This window comes from Musa acuminata, chromosome BXJ3-8, assembly GCF_036884655.1.
Source record: "Musa acuminata AAA Group cultivar baxijiao chromosome BXJ3-8, Cavendish_Baxijiao_AAA, whole genome shotgun sequence".
In the NCBI taxonomy this organism is placed as follows: domain Eukaryota; kingdom Viridiplantae; phylum Streptophyta; class Magnoliopsida; order Zingiberales; family Musaceae; genus Musa; species Musa acuminata.
In genome coordinates this window covers 5,032,501-5,052,500 of record NC_088356.1, presented here as the reverse complement: position 1 = coordinate 5,052,500, position 20,000 = coordinate 5,032,501, and the positions used below count along the sequence as shown (strand labels likewise).

Below are 20,000 nucleotides of genomic sequence, written 5' to 3'. Positions count from 1 at the left end.
CTAATCCATATGAGATGGCATCATCCTCTTCCTTAGGATACTGTAACTCTCCTTTTGTATCACCAGATCATCATTGTCCTGAACTATATGTTTAGCTCTAAGCATAAACTTGCTATACTTCCGCATAAACTTGCAAACAGGCCTTGCGAGTATCACAATCAAGATTTAGATGGTGAGGGCAGCCAAATTGATGCCACAAGCTTCACTCTTCCTCCTCCATTGCTAGCAAAAACTTGCCTCCAAAGTTCATTTGGCTGTTCGTCTCCTCCCTCTCACACCATCTTCTCTCAATCTTCCCTTCCATCTTTTCATGTGTCTCCTTGGTTTATGGAGGGACAGTTTGCACAGTTTCCAGCGACATCCCACGTAAAGTTGGCCGCAATTCATCCTCTTAGATTCCCTCTCTCTCTCTCTCAAGCATGCCGTCGAACTCGGTTCCTATAAAGCCTGTTAATTTCTTCTGAAATGAGACCTGCAAACAACACAAGTAGCTCTCGTCCTCGGTCGTCTTCCTATATATGGAGCAAACAAGGGACGGCGAGTCTCGTGTTCGACTGCGAATCGTGGAGCAATCCGACGGCGCAAGCATCAAGCTCGCTGACCATTACGGCTCGACGTTCTTCGAGCCTCAGGGAGATGGGAATGACACCCCTCCAAAGTGCGTAGAACACGGCAACGATTCAACTGACCCATGTAAAATCCACGGCGAGTTCGAAGCGCCTGCGAAGAAGCTGACGCTCTTCGCCTTCCGGCTCGCCGTCCTTGAGAAGGCCGCCAGTGGTCCTCCTTGGCGGCTTTGCCATCGCGCTCGAGAGGAAGGACTTCTGGTTCATCACCATCATCCTCCTCATCGAAGGCGCCCGCATCTTCAGCCGGAGCCACGAGCTCGAGTGGCAGCACCAGGCCACCTGGTCCCTCGCCGAGGCCGGCCGGTCGAGCTTCCGAGCTCTCAAGTCCAGCTCCCGCGTCCTCCTCCAGTTACTGAAGTTCATCTTCCGGCCATTCTCGATCAACACCACGAGAATCCCAAGCAATGTCGGCCGCATGATCCACGACCCACGATTGCAAGACGCTTCGCCGCCGCCACCGCTGACATAGCACACCTCCGACGTCGCCCTCCTCCCGTTCCCCGGCTGGGTCTTCCTCTCGCGGAACGTCAGCCGAGTCCTCTACTGGCTGTAGCTGCTCGCGGCCTCGTCATGCGTCTCGCTCTCGCTCATGCGGCTGGTGGAGCAGAACTTTGGCGAGCTGAGGCCGGACGACCCCGATAAGAAGAACAAGGCAGCAGGTGGAGAAGATGCTCGCAACTCGGCAGGGAGAGACTGGGGAAAAGAGAGAGCTCGACGGAGTCGCAAGTCAAGGCAGTGAAGAGGTCGCTGCAGGTGGTGAAGATGCTCGCAAGCACGACACGGCGGAGCGGGAAGGCGCTCCGGCTAGAGATATCGGAGATCGTGTTCACCATCAGCAACATCAGGGAGATACTGCAGTACGCGGAGAGCCACGTGATGCTCCAGAAGCTGGGAATCGAGACCTTGACGAGCCCTGCGATGGAGGAGGAGGCGAGGGAGAGGATCGGCAGCACGGGAGGGATGATCAAGGAGCTGCTGTGGATCTTCTTCAGGGAAGGATTGACGCAGCAGCAGAACACGGTGAAGGTCGAATCAGCAGGGGAGGCGCTCGCTATGCTGGCATTGGAGAGCACGAACAACTGCTACTGGATTCTGAAGGAAATGAATGCCGTGGAAAGGCTGGTTGAAGCGTTGACCGATCCGGTGCTTCAGATAAATTCGGCGAGGATTCTTCGCAATCGGTGCAAGCATGTCGGGAACGAGTTATTTGTTGTGTCTCAGAGGAGTCACCGCCGGCATTTGCATGGTAAGGATACATAAAATGCAAGACACATGTCATATCTAAGAAATTGAATTAATATGTGAAAAAGGCAAAAATGCTCCACTGGTTTGCTGCTTATATGGAGGTTGTAAATGCAATGATACAGCAGAGATGAAACTGCTGGAGGTATCCCTTGGTCTTGCCACACAAGTCTTCAGGTTCAGGGATGCTGGAGTACTCTCTCCAAGCAACTTGAACAACTTGGCACCAGGGAGGGGGAATTTGCAGAGAGGCTGGTGCAGATACTTGAGGAGTACAACCACCCATCTACCAAGGTCCCCAGAATAAGGAGGTCCACAATAGAAATCACAATCTGGATGATGAACTGTGATGAGAAATATAACAGACTCTTCACTGGTCCAGGCATGGAGGAGGAGCTCCAATGTGTCTCAGAGATTGAATGTTTCAACATATTCTCTGGCAGTGTGGGGTCTGAGCAGACATGGCACACCCCTTGGCTCCCTTGTGGACATTGCACTAGAGCTGATGGGCACAAGCTGAAGGTGCAATGACTTGATCCTTTCTGAGTGATCACATTCTTTTGTATGAGAGATGTATTCATTCATTGGTGCATCAACTAAGGCTACAAGTGCTGAACATATAATCAAAGATCATTGATGAATTGGAAAAGTGATACCAACTTCATCCAATCTCAAATTTGATTCTGGTGAAACCTGACGTATAATAAGCTTCTTGATCTAACAGATATATGAGACCCCAAACAAAAAGAAAAAGTTTGTCCAACCTGCAGCAAAGTTGAAGTGGCAATCCTCGGAAACTCCAGGAATTAACCAATCTGCCATTAATGATGATGATAACACCCATTTTAATGGTTTATCTACTAAATGCATACAGGAGACCCATTCACATCCTGATAATCTCCTAGATCATCGAAACTGGCGATGAATTTAGATGTCGATATCAGACTTTTACAAGACTACTGCAACCCAAATCAATCTTAAAGAACTGTAGCGTAAAGTAGATATTGCACAAATGTTAAATTGCATACATGTTATCACAGTTTTGTTGTAACCTAGTTTCACTACGTTGCCAGTTGGCCATAACAAGCAAACCAACTTTGATAATCTTTACAAGGGCAACGTAACCAGGAAACTACTGATTCCAGTGTGAAATTACTGGAAGCCAGATTCATGAAATATATGCCTTTACAAGTTCAGTGAAGTTGCAGACCTCACCAGTTCTTGGACATGTTATTTTGCCATCGTTTTTGTTGGCCATTTCTTCGAGAGCCTGCCAGATGAACAAATGTCAAAGCCAGTCTAATATGTAAATAAACTTCCATCAATGAAAGAGCCCATAAAATAATTCATACCTTAGTGCTGTAGACATACCCATTGGGTAACACAAGTGGTGGGTTCTCATGGTCCATCAACTCCTTAGTTATGTAGCACACTAGCTTCGAGTGGTGCAGTTTTGAAAATGGTAGTGGTTCTGCTAATTTGCGGAAGCCTTCTTGTGACAGTGGATCTTCCTTGCTGCAAGACTCTTTGTAACAAAGTCTTAGCAAGGTCAAGAAAGAAACGGGCATGAAATGAATGATGGATCTCCCATAGTTGCAGATAGCATGTGCAACACTGAGCAAGTATATGCTAGTGAATAAAATTTAAGAGCCTTAATAAATTCATCATGCAACATGTTGAGGATACGGAGTCTTGAGGGCGGTTAAGCCTGCTTGGAGATAGACATTCAATAAAGGTTCATTAGTCATGCCAAACAATCTACAGAATTCCTGCTTGAACTGCTCGACTAGATAATCCCATTGGGTTGGCTCAAATAACACCTACAAAGATATGCAAAGAACATCAAATAGAGAAGATCATTACACAACAAGGACATTCCACCAGACTACATTAGTAGTCTCATATATGTTTATAGCATGGCAGGTATTCTCTTTCCCTATATGTTCATAACATCACAGGAACTTATAGTCAACAGAAGAATTTCATAACTGCATGGAGTGGATATCCAGCAGTACAAGCACCTCAAGTCATTACTCGTGAAAAAATAACCTTTACAATCCAAAAATAAGGCAAGTGAAAAAACAACCGCAATGTTCATTGGTTTCACCATGAGGGCACCTTTAGCATAATTATTGATTTATGGTACCTAAACTTATTTGAGTTGATCCAATTTCCAAATTCTATTGCCTCCAGCTAACAATTTGGGAAATGATTAACCAAAAGAAGGTACAAAAACCTAAACCCTTTGCAGATTTAATCAGCATTTTTATCCCTTATTTTATTATTATTTTTATTGTGAACTCTTTCCTTCACAAAAGCAACCACAGATCATAACCAGAAGATGCTTCAAAAACCTAAATTTTTTGCAAATCATAACTAACATTTTCTCCCTTTTTGTTTTATTGTCATCATTAAAATTATGAACTCTTTCCTGCAAAGGCATATGCTTCAAACTTTCTGTCACAAAGAACTTCTAAAACAAGAAGTCCAATTTACCAACCTATTGTCAAAAGTGATGTATGTGCCTTCACATTTTATAGAACACGAAGTACTCCAGTTTATATAAAGATAATAAGAAGCTCAATTGTAAAGAAAATTCAAAAATTCTTGAGGAATTGTGACAATACTCTCTCCTTTGATTATCCAAACAAATGGATTGAGAATAGCAGAGAGAAATATTATTTGATAGAAAATGAAATGTGATAATTATTCAAGTAGGCCAGTTTATAAATGACAATGCAGTTATAACAGCCACAACTAAAAAGGACTAATTGGAACAAGGAAACAAATAAACATTCTTTAGCAGCTTATCATAGAGCATGAAATGGCCCAGATAAACAAGGTTTTGCAAATGCAGAACAGAGGAGGATTGACTTACCTTGTAAGTTGTACATTCAGTATCATGCCTAAAAGCCAAGGTTGCTACAACCCGCTGCAGTTCCTTCATATAAGTAGCTCCCCAAGGTGCAAGATATTTTCGGGCGTATGAAATGGCCCGCAAGTTTTCATCAGCTCTAACCAGCTCTATAAATTCCTGAAGCCTCAATTGAAACTCAAGTTTACTCTGAAATTCAGAGGACAAGATGTAAGTGAACCAAGCTTTCTGGATCTCATACACAAATGTCAGATATCCAGCATGGAGGCATCCCACCTTATAACCTGACAGACTGTTACCTACTGATCTAAGGAAAAGAAATACTGAAAACGTTCAGGGAAGTGTTTGGTCAAGGCCAGAGTATAAGAAATGAACCTTGCGGGACAGTGTGGTTTTTCCATTGATATAACATGACAATCCTAATACCAGATGATGAACTTTATGATCATTGTATATGATTATTTGTTCCAAATACCCATTAAAAGGCTGGCAAAGTGAGAAAATAAACAGCTACAGGTTTTGTTATAAGCTGTCGCCCATATAAGAAAATTTGAAGAAACAACATAGCAGGCAGTCTCTGCAGGTTTTGCATAAGTGACAAGTCCGAGGTAGTTTAAGAACCATGACTGGGTGATTTTTGCGATAGCTAGATCCTTCAAAGAGTTTTAGCTTGCCATGAAAAGGGTAACATTGTACAACCCAGATTAAAACTGATGTTCAAGAGGCAGGCCCACAGCTGTTCCAATCAACAAGAGACATCATTTCTAAATTGTTAATCTTTACCCGTAGCAAAAGAATAACATTACAATCCTATCCATAAGATAAACTCTATAATTCCTAACTAGAAAAAGACAACTTCATGGAGACTTGTAATAGAACAATCAGAATTTTCTCATCATTCAACAGCAAAGATATGAAGTTGTGAGATATGATTTCAGAAATACACCAATTAAATGTCAAACTATGGTCTTGTGATCTCCTCTACAAAGAAATCCCTCATAAAATGGTTGTCCCTTTTTAGTTGAAAGTATTGAATGGTGTATGCAAACAACTATTTAACTATTATTAAAAACATAACAGCATAAGTCAAAACATACCTTAGACCTCTTCAACCTGGATTTGTTCTCTGCACACCATACTAAAGCAGGAGCCACCTCTTTGTTCTGAAGAGAATCAATAACTCTTTTTGCCTCAAGAAAGACATCAATATCAACAAGTTCCTATAGTAAACGACTAGCTAGGTCAAAATGAAAAAGATGAAGCACAAAAACAACACACATTGTGGCTAATGTAAAAAGCACGAAGAAACATATTAAAAAAAAGATCAACAATTTGCAGAACAACATGTCACCCATGCCCGCCATGAAATCTTTAATAAGGAAGTTTAAGGTTTGAAGGTAAGAACTTAAGATACAGCTTGTTACAGAGTTCAACAGGCATCCTAGTTTCTGATTGAACATGGACACACACACACACACACACAAAAAGCAACATGGTGTTGCTCACCATTCTTTCTAAACTAACCTCTCTATTCGTTTTTTACATATGGAAAATAAGAATTTATGAGAGATCTGATGACAAACCTGATACACTCAACAACAAGAGAAACTTTGACATTCACTTCTGCAAATTGGTACTCTTAAAACAATCATATATGCAGGATAGCTCAACTCAAAACATATGTCATATATGCAGTATTCTGATTTCATGCCTCGTCAAAATAATCTTACGTTTTTGAAGTATTTTTGACTTTAGAGGTGTTTGTGGTATGTCTTTAAGCAGAAAAAGCTCCACATGATTTTGTCCACTGAAATCCATCAGGGAACACTTAAAACTAAATTGCCCTTAGTATCCTACACTTTAATTTATTGATCCAAAACATACACTGAAAATGTCATATAATAAGGAGAGGTACTGAATGAATAGAGGCTAAAATAGTATTAGTATGAATTCACTTGACATTAAACCATCAGTACAATGCTTGAATAACTATAAATCAGAATAACGCCTGAATAACCTCCTAATAAGGGAGCCTTGCAAAATCCAAGGCAGCAGGACATACATAGCATATGATGAGAGAAGAGAGCCATTAACGAAGATCAGTTTGGACGAAGGTAAGTAATTAGATAATCAGATATTCAACTAGTAACTTAACCATGTAATGACATATAAGGAGTAGAGTAGTAGACTACCTATCCTATGTTTATGAAAGAGGCCATATAATTTTAATAACTAGTAGAACAAATGAAAATACCAATAAACAAGATTATTCTTTGACCTAGAATGGTAAGTACCAACTTGATACCTGAATCTTGCTGGTCTCTGCAAGATTCTTTGCAGTATCATAGTATGACATTCAAAGCATACAATCAACAAGTATCTACGAAGAAACAAGATTATTCTTTAACATAGAATGGTCAGTACCGACTTGATACCTGAATCTTGCTGGTCTCTGCAAGATTCTTTGCAGTATCATAGTATGACATACGAAGCATATAATCAACAAGTATCCGCCTCAATCTGACATCCTTCCATTCAGCCAACTTATCGGTATTGGCCGCCGAATCCAAATGCTCCAGCCGAGCCCGGCACCTCTGGGTCTGCAGATTCTCCGCCCTGCTCCCTTCTTCCAGCTGCGCCGAAACAAGAAACGCATCATAATACAACCACCATGAATTATCGATCGCATAGCCTGCCAAGAAAAAACGCACCTTGCGCTTGAGGCCCTGGAGGCGGGAAACGAGGGAGCTGAGTTGGGTCAGGGCGTCGTCCCTCGACACGGCGTCGTGGCGGTCGGCGGCCTCGGCGACGCTCGAGATCACGGCGGCGACCTCCTTCTCGGCAAGGCGGTAATTGGTCCGTATCGTCTTCTTGAGGTGCTCCAAGGGGACCCTAGCGAACTGGTGCTCCAGTCTGAGAGACTCGGAGACCTGGGCGAAGCGGGCGGTGGATGGCGGGGGCGCCGACGCGGCAGGGGCGGCAGGGGCCGTGGGGGCGGGAGGAACGACGGCGGATGCGGCGCCGGAGGAGGCATCGCCGTTGGGAGCAGAGTCGATCACCATGTCCACGTCCATGCCGCTGGCGAGAGGGGGGAAAAGAGGAAATGAAGAAGACAATGGATCGGAGGGCAGGACGAGGCCGTCGACGGCTTAATGGCGGTGGATAATGGCATCCACCGTCGAGGTTGGATCGTCGATCCGCAGCTGTTCGGCTTCTGTAGACTTGGGATCCCTACTTGCGTGAAAGAATAGGTCGGCATTTGTCGCAGAAATTACAATTATGCCATCATACCAAAACTCCAAATATTTGCCAAAATTGCATACAAACATAAATTTCGATTGTAATGTTAAGCCTTCCTAAATTAAATAATTATTATATGTGGTTAGAAAGTGTTTTTTATCCTTATCCGTTCCTCCTATATCTTTTAATCATTAGGTCATTTTCTCGTGTTATTATTATTTGATTATAATATGAAAGTGTTGCTGCATTTATATATATTCTCAAATTTGATCAAGTTTGGTACAGCCCATCATTTGGTTGATTAATTGTTGGTTATGGAGTCCCAAAGAAATAGATTTATTGAAACAATTTGATTTCATTCCATGAATCCCAAAGAACAAGAAAATAAATGCACCTTATGGGGCAATTATAAAGATGTTTAAAACCATTGCTCTAAAGGCAGTAGTAGATGTTTTAACAGCATTTTAAAACTTGATATTCAACATCGACTTTGTTGATAAGATAAAAATAGATATTAGATTACATTGCGTTTATACATTACTAACACACAACTAGATCTTAGATCCCGGAGAGAACGCCCCACAACAGATCAATTCTTTAATCCCTTTGCACAAACACAGGACAGTTCCTCCTCGATCACCTTGTTATTAGTTGATTGACTCCTTGTCTTAAGCATGGCTCAGTCGAAACAGCAATCTTGGAATTCGGGATCTTCCTTCTGAACTGTAGCTTTCATCCGTCCTAGCTTCCGAATTGGAAGCTATCCAATCTGAAACTTTAGTTAGCATGGTCAGTATCAAGATTGGAACAGAATCAAGAGAGCTAGTATCGAAAGATAGACAAGATGGTTGTGCTATGAATTATTATACAATGCTCGATTGTACTACGAATTATTATGCGATGTTTGAAAAGCATTGCAAATTGTTGAGGGAAAAGCAACATTAGTGAGAAAGTCATTTAAACTTGCCTTGCTTGACAAATCACATGCGATCGTTATAAATTTGATGAGTCCCAGCTAGCATCGACCGCATTTATTATCTTCTCATGCAGCAAAGGTCCAGAGCAAGCAATAATGCCTCGACTCAGACCTTCAAGATATATGCCCTTGGAGAAGTCCAATGGATGCCCTCCAGCATCTGTGACCACTCCACCAGCCTCTTGAATGATCACCAACCCTGCAGCATGATCCCAGATCTTCTCCTTGTACCCAGCCCTTGCAAACTTCATAAAGATCTCTGCATCTCCTCGAGCTATGGCAGCATATTTTACCATACTATGCACTCGCAATGGCTGCTTTCTGCACATGGAGAAACAAAACCAAAAGTAACAATTCAAGGTGATTCAATGGGAAGTCTATGAAACAAGGTTCGCAATTTTGGTCTGTACCGATACCGAGTCTTGTTTGGTACGGTACATACACTAATACATATTGTATTAGTGTTTTCAACTATTTTAGTTAAAATAGCTAAAAGATCACTAACGATCGAAATCGACCATTACCGCTCAATACAGCCCCATATCGCCCGATATTAAAAACTTCGGGTCAAAATTTTGGTACCACCCAGTAGCGAGCAGTCCACGTGCCGAGAGGCTCTCGAACCAGTATGTACCACCCATACTAGGTAGTACACATCAAAATTAAAAATCATGCTTTGAAAAAGGAGCAACACAAATGGCATTGAGTTTCTCGGAGGTGCTTGAAAAGTATACATCCATCTCATTTATTTGAGTGGTAAGATTTCGTTAGAGAAAAATCAATTTGTGTGCAGTGGGTAAAAAGGAGGGCCACGTAGCAAAACCAAATGCATTGAGCTTAATTATCGATGCAGAAGAAACCAAGAACTGGTACTAGACCATATGTCTTGGTGCCAGTCATTTTTTTCAGCAATATCAGATGGTACATGTCAATGTACTGGTCGGTATATCGATGCCACAATGGTCCCATAATGAGTCAAAACTAGTGTTGGGCTGAGACTTCAAACCTTGTTAGAAACTATGGAAGGTTAGCATGAGTAAATTAAAAATATTTTCCAGAAATTACCTTAGGCCAACATTGTGAGCCAAACCAGCTGTAAAGGAGTGGCTTGAGTTGGCCTTCTCGACTGGTTCGCAGAAAGTTGCAAAAGCAGGATCAGAAATGGATGATACACGAATCATCCTTGCAGAACTCTGCTGGTCATACTCCCCAAAGTCATGAACCAGTGGTTGCATCCAAGCTTCACCACTACCTTTGCAAGCATACATTACACAGCCTTTATGCCAGGATCCAGACGGAGGAGACATCGTAGTCATCAGTCTATAGTAGCGTTGATGATAGTTGAGCCACTCCTTCTTCATCGGGTAGTTAGGACAACCAAGAACACCAAGGATAACTTCTCCGTCCTCTATCAATGCAAGAGCAACAGCATATTGGTCTCCACGTACAAAACCAAGTGTGCCATCCACAGGGTCAAGGACCCAAAATCTTCCCTTGGAACCTCCAGAAGAGTTACAGCTGTTAATAGCATCAAGAATTTCCTGAGCCCCCAAATGTTTTAGAGGGCATTTTAATCCATATTTAGGAGCTTCGCTCAGGCATTCATTTACAGTACTAATCACAGATTCCAGCAAGGTTGTGGCATCCTTTCTTGACAGTGTATGGGCATCTTCCTCTGCAAGAATTGATACATTTTCACCGCCAAAACATTCTGAAAGAAGCAAACTAACTACTGCTTGAACGCCCCAATCTGCCATCAAAATGAAACCACAAAGTTAAAAATTAAGATAAATTGGTATATACCAGATAGGGAAATACTAAAATTAATTACAGTCAGCTGATACAATCCTATCTCAAGACATTCCTGAGAAAATGACAAATCCAGACAGGTTGTCAGAATTAATTTTACAATTCAGGAAATTAAAGGAATAGTTTCTGGAGTTGTGGTTACAGTACCCATAACAAAGGATAAACAAGCTTATTTATCAAGGTTAATTTTACAGTTGGCTGATAGAATCCTTATCTCAAGACATTCCTGAGAAAATGACAAATCCAGACAGGTTGTCAGAATTAATTTTACAATTCAGGAAATTAAAGGAATAGTTTCTAGAGTTGTGGTTACAATACCCATAACAAAGGATAGACAAGCTTATTTATCAACAATGGTCCTTGTTATAACAACAATGTCAAAGTGCTCCCCATTTGTAACAAAAAAATAAGAATTTCCCATTGAGCTAATTGCATGAAAAGAAGCAGCCCAGATTTCCCTGTTCTGCAGGAATGATCATACTGTGTAGACTCAATCCCTAAAAGATTCCTTGGAGAAGAAAAGTATTTATTAATTGGTTTTCTTGGAAAATTTTCAACCTCATGGAAGCTTCATATATGGTGGATCAGTCTCTTGCTGGTCCTTTTCTCTGCATGGAGTTTTTGTGAAAACTTAGGTTTTTCTGGTTATGGCGAACCTTGGATGAGGAGCGCCCCTTGAATGGGGTCGACCATACCTCAAACCAGCCAATCCTATCAATTCTATGAGGTCGATCTTCATACAATTTCAGAAGATTTATGTGGTTTCAAGTTCCAAGATGACATGACTAGTACACAACTTCACGCCCCTCTTCCATCACAACCCTCTAGTCAGTATTGAAGAAGAACAACAAAAGCCTCTTAATTATCTTGGTTCCTTCACCAAAACTTCTTGCCCAACTCCATTCTCGAGACATTTTTTATGTCAATGCAGGAGCTTCAAATACTTCCGCTCATTTTAGTTGCTACAAGTTAAAGGTCCTAAATTTGATTCGAAAAAAGCAACGAAGCACCTCCGACAAATAGCAAGCAAAATGCACTACTTTTTTCCATTCAGTGGCTTTACTGTTCCATTTATTAGAACTGACATCGAATGTAAAGAAAAAATGAGGCAGTACCCCAATCCTTAAATACGGATTACTACAAAGATGACCTGTTAAACTGATAACAAACACAGTTTCCATCTACGAGCAAGGAATTGACATCGCAGTACCGTAAACAAGAACACAAGAACATCAAAAAGAGCCAAACTTTTCACCCCCTGATCGACAATCTACCAAGAAACTCATCAAGAAGACTAATTGGGTCACATATTCCCAATTTCAAGAAACCAGCACATCGACACAATAACGCGTGTGAACCTGAGAAATCGCATAGGAAGGGAACAAGGGCAGCGTTACGGACCTGCAACGGTGACCGGGGAATCATCCTCCTTAACCTTGATCTGCTCCCTATTCCGACCCACCAGCCCGCTCTGCACCCTCTGGCACAAGGAGCACGCCATCTGGACCACCCTCACCGCCACATCGAGCTCCCTCGCGCGCGCGCCTTCTTCCATTCCGCGCGACCCGACAAGGGAGGGGTGTGTGTGTGTGTGTGTCTGTCTGTCTGTCTGTGGGGAGGAGACGTTTCCACCGACAGGCCGAGACCTCGGTCGGCGCCGCTGCCTACGGTCCTTGGATCTCGAAGGGGATGGCGTGGGCGGCATCAATGGGGCAAAACCTAGCCATCTCTCGTGAGTCTCGCGCGCTGTCCTTCCTTGCTTCGCGGAGGAAGCATGAGATGCGCTCCTCACATGGACGGTGAACGCTTCGACCTCTGCGTTATATTTGGCAGCGCGGAGTACGTACCGAAACCGTTCGCACCCCCCCTGCGGGGTCCATCGTCGTCCCCACCATGTCTTTCTTTCTATTTAATGCTTCCCAAAATTATATATAATAAATACTCAGTTAATGATTTTTCACACATATGTATATATCTGCCATTATATTTATTTATTATATATATATATATATATATATGGGATTTTGGGATGCTGAAGGTGTCAGAAAAGGTTGACTATTTACTGAGAGAGAATTAGGCAATTGAATCTCTCAATTTTATTTCTGCTCCAATTATATGCAATATAATTTTCTGAGAGAAAAGGAAAGACATTGGAAAACTAGAAAGAACTACTTATTTCATCCCATGGTAAGCTGGTAGCATAAACTTCTAAAAGGGTGATGGTATTGCTTGATTGTGCTCCCCGAATACCCTGTTCAGAGTCATGGCCAACCTGACTCCTCCTTGTGCAATCCTCTCGGCCACAATGGGCATCGTTGAATCGAAGTAGTCATCTGTGAACAGTACCAAACACTGATACTTTTACTCAAAATTCTTTGGTTGCTAAGTTGTTTCATGTGAAGTTGCACGTACCAGCTAAATTCATCCCTTCTTGGACTCTATTGTAGCCCTGCTCGCATGCCAAGCGTATGCTTTCTGCAGCATACCTGTCAACATAAAAGACACTTGGTCTGGGAGATTTGTCCAGTGTTTGAACTCAGATCAAAGCATATTATTCTTTGTTTTCTTACTTTTTCGGGCATGAGACGAGATCGGGACAGTCGGTCCATGATGAATTCTCACTTTTCCATTCCTCCTAAGCAGATGCATGTAAAACATAAGAGGTTATATTTTCTTCTTTGCTTGTTAGATTGAAGCTTGTGTGCAGAGAGGAACCACTCACCTTAAAGGTTTCGTGAAGGTATTCTTGGAAAGCAGCCATGCCCTTTCCAGCCAGAGCCTCGCGAAGTATCTCTCTGTCCCATACCTAATCCATTCATGTCAAACAAAACACAAGGCATTGATCATATCTGCCACGATGTGGCTGTAAGCTTGTGCACTGTCTAATCAGCTAGATTCTTACACGATGCAGGCTAGTCTTGTGCTTGAACCAGAGCACTTGTATGAAGTTGCCGCCCTTATCGCTGGTGAATCCTACGTGCATGGGCTGCATGAAGAATCAAATACAAGTCAGCAGTCACGGAGGAGTAAGTGAATCAGATTCCAACAGGGAGTGCAGGGAGCTTTCTCATGCCTGATGGATGTCTCCCATGAAATGGGACAAGAACAACAAAGCTTCAGTCATGTTGTCTGCAGACAACTAACTACATTAGACAGGATTATAATCCACAGAACCAAAAAGAAACAGCGGCTTCCTTACAAGGATATGCCGCCCTTACATAGTAGTGCAGCAGCTGCAAAGTGAACTTTTTGATGGCACCGACAACGCACTCATCTTTTTTGCAGTCCCCTGTAGACAAAGTGAAACAAAGATGAGAGTTCTCTGCTGCCTTCTCACTGATAGGCCGAAGGCCAGGATCTTACTCGAGTAATCGAAGGTGCAGGCTTGATCAGGTGTGTTGACGAAGTGGAGGGAGCTCATCGACTGGTAGTTGGGCCAGCGCCGAACCTCGTCAGGCCACGAGCAGAGTGACGAGAGGTCACCATTGGCGTAGTTCGGCAGAAGGCTTTTGACGGCTTCCGCTGCCTCCGGTTGGAACAGTTCCTGTCAAAAGATGCGCTTGAAAGGAGTTACCCAAAGGCTATTATGACCAATCCTATAATTCACTGTTTGAAGTGGCTCTATCTTTCAGAAACCAGAAATCTACAGCAGTATCAAGAGTTTACCTGAGCAATTCTGCAGGTCAGTATATGGCCCTCCTTGCTCCATGATTGAGCTACTGGCACTGCATAAAGTACTATCAAACACATCACAGCTTGAAAGAACGAGAACCTCCCCATTGAATTCACTTCTTGCTGTAACCAGAGGGAAGCGTTTCAGATCAATAACCACAAGCAATCTTAAAGGCAGGGAATGACACCATATTCCCAGGTGTCCTTTGAGTGCAAGCTTCATGTTTCCATTCCCAGACTCTTGCCTAACTCTGCCCAGGAGCCTCAAGTTTGACATGAAAAATATAGTTTCTAGTGGAAGCAATTTATAGTGAACACCACCATGAGAAGGCATCTTACAGAACTTTTATTGAAATGGAGATACCATATCAGTACAGATGAATAAATCAGGTTACATTTTACAACAACTTACAGAACTTTTATTGAAATGGATACCACATCAGTACTTTTATTGAAATGGATACCACATCAGTACAGATGAATAAAGCAAGTTATATTTTACAACAAGTTAATCGATAAAGAAAGTAATTGGTTCAGCATTAATTTCCTTATAAGAGGAATATAATAAGAGATGAAGAGGGTAGTAGTTGTGAGTACATGCAAAGCATGAGGTAAAGGTGACGTGATCAGGGTAGGTAGCCTAGGTGGCAAGTTTGGCCGAGGATTGCTATCGATTTCAGCAAGATACAATGGTCAATTTGTGCTCTAGGATTTCAGAGATACAATGGCCAATTTGTGCTCTAGATGGTCCCAGTTCATAGCTTCCGTGAACCACCATATAAAATTAATGCACCAGAGCTTTCTTTAAATTATACGCCTTTCATAATCCACCCATCTATCTGCTATCACTTCTCAGACGAGAGGGTTGAACAGGAACGAAGATGCGGTTGAGGACTGCAGCTAAACGGACCCCACCTTGGGCTAGTCTTTTCTCCACAATCGGCAGACGTGTGAGGAAGTATTCATCTGCATGGATCTATATAAATGTAAATGTAAACATTACATAAATGTTTATTCATGATCATGTAAAATGATAAACATTAAACTGAAGTTCCAGTCTATTCAGTAAAGGAATAAAATATGGTGGTGTGTTAAGCATATCTGCTGCACATCAGGAGTTAAACAAACAATGATTGATCTCAAAATATTGCTAAATCAAAATCATCAGGCTTACAGTGAACAAGCATTTGATGCACAAGATTATGTACCAAGCCATCCTAGTCCATGTCACTTGCAAAGGTGTCAGCTAGGGTTAGCTAGGGATAATACATCCCCGAACCTGAACCTTGAAAACTTAACAATCTTTTACGAAATAAGCAAGTGTCTCAGCTAGGGTTAGAAGATTGTGATCTCAGAGATTTTTCTTTATCATAACTTGTCTTCTCAGAAGCACTCCTTCCTAAAAAGGCATTGATAATATTTTGTCTTTTGCATCAAAAGAAAAACACATTAAATGACACACAGAAGTTCCGTTGGTTATGGATGAAAGATCTTAGCAAAGAAAACAATCTTCTGAATTATACTACAAGATAAAGCCATTTGGATAAACTCAAGATCCTTATTGTAACTTCATAACAGTGTCAGCCATACCGAATCGTACCGCCCGGTATGGGCGGTACGTACCGGTCCGATAGGCCAACGGTATGCGGACCGCCCGGTACCGGGCCGCACTGTAGCAGTACCCTACTGTAGCACTGCTACAGTGCTACAGTAGGGGTACACCGTACCGTACCGATACCGAGCCCAGGTCAAAATACCGGTACGGTACGGTATTGCGAACCTTGCTTCATAAGAGTCTTTTCGAATTACCTCCTAGAGTGCTTCCTGGTGTTGCGTTCCGGTAAGCAAATTTGCATGCTAGGCGGATGCTCTCTGAAGCATGCCTGAAAATTGTAAATACAACTAGAAAAAGTAAGCATATGATTTACCATAGCTCCTGTTCCTATTGGAAAAGTTGCAATCACTATAGACCAATATATTTAATCATACAATCAGCGCAATGAACAAGGACAGGTTCAACAGAATGCTTAACTCAAGAAGCAAGTTCTTAATGCAGTGAAAAATAAAAAATAAAATGAAAATCATGTACCAAAAAGTAAGTTTCCATTGCAACAGCACTATAGGTATATGCTTACAAGTTTGGACAAACAGTCTGATTTGATTCACACACTTCCCATGATGGAATGTCAGCCGACCAGTCTTCCTGAAGATGATGGGGCATACCAAGTACATGTACAAAATATTTAAAAGTTGAATCAGTTTATGCTATTAGATTACATATGTGAGTCATAATTTTACAATTATAAATGTGAGATTATCTAGTTGAGAACTTAATTGTACAATAATTCATAAAATCAGTGAAACATGACAACCTCCATATGCATAAGTAGTTTGTTCCAGAAAAATGCTATAACAAATTTAAAATTACACAAGAGAGATTGGGTGCTTGAAAACAAAATGAAATCCCTTTTTCAGATATAAATACATTTTGAGAATGTTCATAAGAATGCTCAAGAAGGATTTTCTGTAACACTCCAAGGATTGATAATAGTAGAATTTCCTATTCAAGAGGATCAGATGACACTAGTTATTCTACAGGCATCTCAAAATCAAGTTATGATGCAGTATCTGACCTTTCACTTTCAAAATATAATGACAAATATGAGTAACCTACCAAAATATTTGTTCGAAGGGTCTCCACCAACACTGCAAGGTTCAAATTGTAGAACTTCTTCAGGGCAGACTCGATGATCATATTATCCCACACCTGGAAGATAGGTAGCCGCTTATTTCTGAAATTGATGAAAGGAAATGTTGCCAACAAAGAAGACATATTTGGTGTATCTTAGAGAATGTAAGAACACCTACAAACATATTCAATCAAGCATGGGAAGTTTTGCTTGACACTGGCAGTGAGATAAATTTTTAAATAAGAAATTTTTTTCATTTTTTACCTGATGTAACTTGAGTTTCATGACAAGATTAGCAGAAATACATGCCTATAGTTCAGAACATATGCAAGGGAACAGCCACATTGCTGCTCAAGTAGAAATAAAATATTTACACATAAACTACAAAATAGTTCTGCAGACTTACATGGTGTAAATTGGTTTTCCGCCTGTACCAGCGAACTGTTATGGTGTTCCCACCAGCATCTCCAGTGAAGCCAACATGCAATGGCTACAAAAAAAGCCAAAATGCACAACAAAACAGTATTCTCCATAAGTTTTCTTACTTAAGAAATGATACTTCCAAATAAATTACATCTAACTTAAAAAAAAAGAAACACAAAGATTTAGATGAGAGCTATTTAGACCATTACATTAATTTAACTTTAGATAATAAATAGCTTGTTTATTTAAGATCATGCCTTAAGCAAATTGCTCTAGGAGCTGCGCCAATCCTATCAAGTTGGTGGGATGCAGCTATAGTACTTCTGAATAATAATTAAAGATTAAACTGCCCATAATATTATATAGGAATAAACCTATCCATATGTATAAGTTGTGATGTACTTTGAGTTCTCAAATCTGGAGGTTGTGAAAAAGAGACCACCATGTACTCAAGATTGAGAAGACAAAAGCTTGAGGGACAGGAAACACAACTAAGAAATGGTATATTTGGGGTACCATGTTGAGCCTGGATCAAATTTCTTTCAAAATATATGCTCAATGCATGATTGTAATCTCTTTATGGTCATTGATTCTACAGGGCAGAAATTGTAATGAATCAACTTTGCAGAAAATTTGTTGCCTATTAAAATTAGATGTGATTTACTGCAACTTCTGCATTTGTATTCAGTTCAATGGCTTTAATGTACCAGTCAACTTGATGAAAAGAAATAATTACAGTCATTTCTTATTATATAGATTTGAAACAAAACATTTTGGGAACAATTACTACAAGCTACACTTACCGCACAAGCTTAATAAACATCAAAAGGTTTTATCCTCTTTCCGAAGGTTGTTGCATATGTTATGCATAAAAATTCTACTCCCAGAACTGGTCTACTTATGAAAAATCCAGATAAAGTATCGAATCTGGTACTATGTTTTTCTCTTTTGAAATTATAGTGGAACTGTGTATATTAAATGCAACGTATTGCTTTCTGCTTATGCAAGGATTAGCACTAAATGTCATGACACTTTGATTAATTAAATTCATTTGACGATCCAAATTTGAACGTGTTATCAGGATTCAGGCCTATGGAAGAGAGCAGACCTGATGAATGTCCCCGATAAAATGTGATAAGAACAAAAGAGCCTCCGTTAAATTGTCTGCAATGAGCAACAGAAGTTGTCTATCTTATTCATACCACAGGACCATGTTTAGTGAGAACAGAATGCAACTTGTCACTAGAAATTTGCCTTACATTTCTGTTCCGAAGTGGGAAGCCCATAATATGACAGCTGTGTGGAATAGTTGTAGATTGCCCCAGCAGCACATCTATCTTTCCTTCTGGCAAAATCATGGCAGTCACCTGCAACAAAGTGATTTATTCAGACTGTTATGTGTGTAGAAATTCAAGTTAAGGTGATCACAAATAATCTAGTTGATGCATAAACATTATGGTCCAGAACTTGCAGTTACTAGACAATCAGTATATGATGTTCCCATTGTAAACTTAACTCCCAAGGAAAGTAATCTTATAAATTACAAACATCAGGATGCTTACGACAGTAGTCATAGTTGCACTTGAAATCAGGAGTATCAATATAGTGCAAGGGGCCAGTCCACCGCCACCTGGGATTGTGGCGGATTTCATCCGCCCAAGAGCAAAGAGAAGCCAAATCGCCATTGGCATAGTCCGGAAGCAACATCTTCACAGCTGTAATAGCTTCTTGAGTTAGAAGACCCTGTAAACCAAATTAATGCACTTTTGGCAAAGTCAGTCCCATGTTAGATAATGTTTCGTGGTTCACCGAAACAGATTGTCCTAGTCACTTGGAATACCTCTGCAATTTTACAGGTGGCATAATGCCCTTCCTTTCCCCAAGATAGAACTCCAGGAAGAAATTGCAGAAGAATCAACAACCTCCAAATCAAGGGTGCATTTGACTTAAACATCCCTGTTAACCAAAATACAAAATCATCGACAACAAACATCCCAAAAAGGAAAAATCAACATGATTTTGATAAAATGAAGCAACTCGTCAATTGTCAATTGAAGTTAACACCAAACAAGCATCCTTACAGGCAAACTTACATATACGAGTAATTACGTAGAAAAAAAGAGAATTTTTAGGCCAAGGGGCATCAAGACACCCTATAATCTCTCCAAATACTTATGAATCTTATGCAAATTCAGCACTTCAATCGAGCATAATTATAACTACCCGTCATGAAATTAAGATGTGTCCTAAAATCTAGGGTTCGTTCGCTTCAAACTTCGACAAGTATCTTTCACGTTATGAATTGGAAAATTCAGAAAGAAATCGAACTGCCATCTGTAATCAGATTGCACTCAAGTGACCAGAGAAGAAATCGTGAAAGAAATTCTTCCATCAAAGATTGTGCGATCAAGCACTCTTCGATTTTAAGCAACGATCCCTTGAAA

At 41.0% G+C, this 20,000-nt stretch overlaps 5 protein-coding genes and 1 pseudogene across 8 annotated transcripts in view; 2 read left to right on the top strand and 4 right to left on the bottom strand.

Moving 5' to 3' along the window:
- Positions 1–518: 518 nt before the first annotated feature.
- On the top strand, positions 519–1,368 carry LOC135645379 (uncharacterized; annotated as a pseudogene).
- Positions 1,369–1,391: 23 nt separating this feature from the next.
- On the top strand, positions 1,392–2,487 carry LOC135645380 (uncharacterized). Its single transcript, XM_065163699.1, has one exon. It carries the CDS (start codon positions 1,392–1,394, stop codon positions 1,887–1,889), a length of 498 nt encoding a protein of 165 aa, XP_065019771.1. The 3' UTR covers positions 1,890–2,487.
- Positions 2,488–2,848: 361 nt separating this feature from the next.
- LOC135644436 (protein MAEA homolog) lies at positions 2,849–7,959 on the bottom strand. The gene is made up of 7 exons (XM_065161989.1): positions 7,458–7,959; positions 7,182–7,379; positions 5,844–5,966; positions 4,750–4,935; positions 3,558–3,691; positions 3,224–3,410; positions 2,849–3,141 (listed from the first exon to the last, which is right to left on the bottom strand). Exons 1-7 carry the CDS (start codon positions 7,818–7,820, stop codon positions 3,040–3,042), a joined length of 1,293 nt encoding a protein of 430 aa, XP_065018061.1. The 5' UTR covers positions 7,821–7,959; the 3' UTR covers positions 2,849–3,039.
- A 431-nt stretch (positions 7,960–8,390) lies between these two features.
- LOC135644431 (3',5'-bisphosphate nucleotidase AHL-like) lies at positions 8,391–12,555 on the bottom strand. The gene is made up of 4 exons (XM_065161978.1): positions 12,173–12,555; positions 10,028–10,712; positions 8,954–9,283; positions 8,391–8,755 (listed from the first exon to the last, which is right to left on the bottom strand). Exons 1-3 carry the CDS (start codon positions 12,474–12,476, stop codon positions 8,980–8,982), a joined length of 1,293 nt encoding a protein of 430 aa, XP_065018050.1. The 5' UTR covers positions 12,477–12,555; the 3' UTR covers positions 8,391–8,755; positions 8,954–8,979.
- A 289-nt stretch (positions 12,556–12,844) lies between these two features.
- Positions 12,845–14,600, bottom strand: LOC103994297 (endonuclease 1-like). Its single transcript, XM_065162473.1, has 9 exons — positions 14,438–14,600; positions 14,135–14,315; positions 13,971–14,060; positions 13,845–13,900; positions 13,674–13,757; positions 13,494–13,577; positions 13,342–13,406; positions 13,184–13,257; positions 12,845–13,104 (listed from the first exon to the last, which is right to left on the bottom strand). The coding sequence occupies exons 1-9, from the start codon at positions 14,549–14,551 to the stop codon at positions 12,980–12,982; spliced, it is 873 nt and encodes a 290-aa protein (XP_065018545.1). The 5' UTR covers positions 14,552–14,600; the 3' UTR covers positions 12,845–12,979.
- Positions 14,601–14,766: 166 nt separating this feature from the next.
- Positions 14,767–20,000, bottom strand: part of LOC135644676 (endonuclease 4-like) — a 5,388-nt gene continuing 154 nt past the window's right edge. For 2 of the 4 annotated variants that reach the window (XM_065162470.1, XM_065162469.1), the window contains exons 2-10: positions 19,397–19,512; positions 19,119–19,299; positions 18,816–18,923; positions 18,665–18,720; positions 17,540–17,623; positions 17,118–17,210; positions 16,579–16,646; positions 16,253–16,326; positions 14,767–15,409 (exon numbers count right to left, since the gene is read on the bottom strand). In XM_065162470.1, coding sequence (XP_065018542.1) covers positions 15,279–15,409; positions 16,253–16,326; positions 16,579–16,646; positions 17,118–17,210; positions 17,540–17,623; positions 18,665–18,720; positions 18,816–18,923; positions 19,119–19,299; positions 19,397–19,512 — 911 coding nt within the window. In that variant the 3' untranslated portion in view covers positions 14,767–15,278. Of the gene's footprint in view, positions 15,420–16,252; positions 16,327–16,578; positions 16,647–17,117; positions 17,211–17,539; positions 17,624–18,664; positions 18,721–18,815; positions 18,924–19,118; positions 19,300–19,396; positions 19,513–20,000 lie in introns of all 4 variants that reach the window. The other 2 variants (XM_065162471.1, XM_065162472.1) reach the window with 2 other exon arrangements.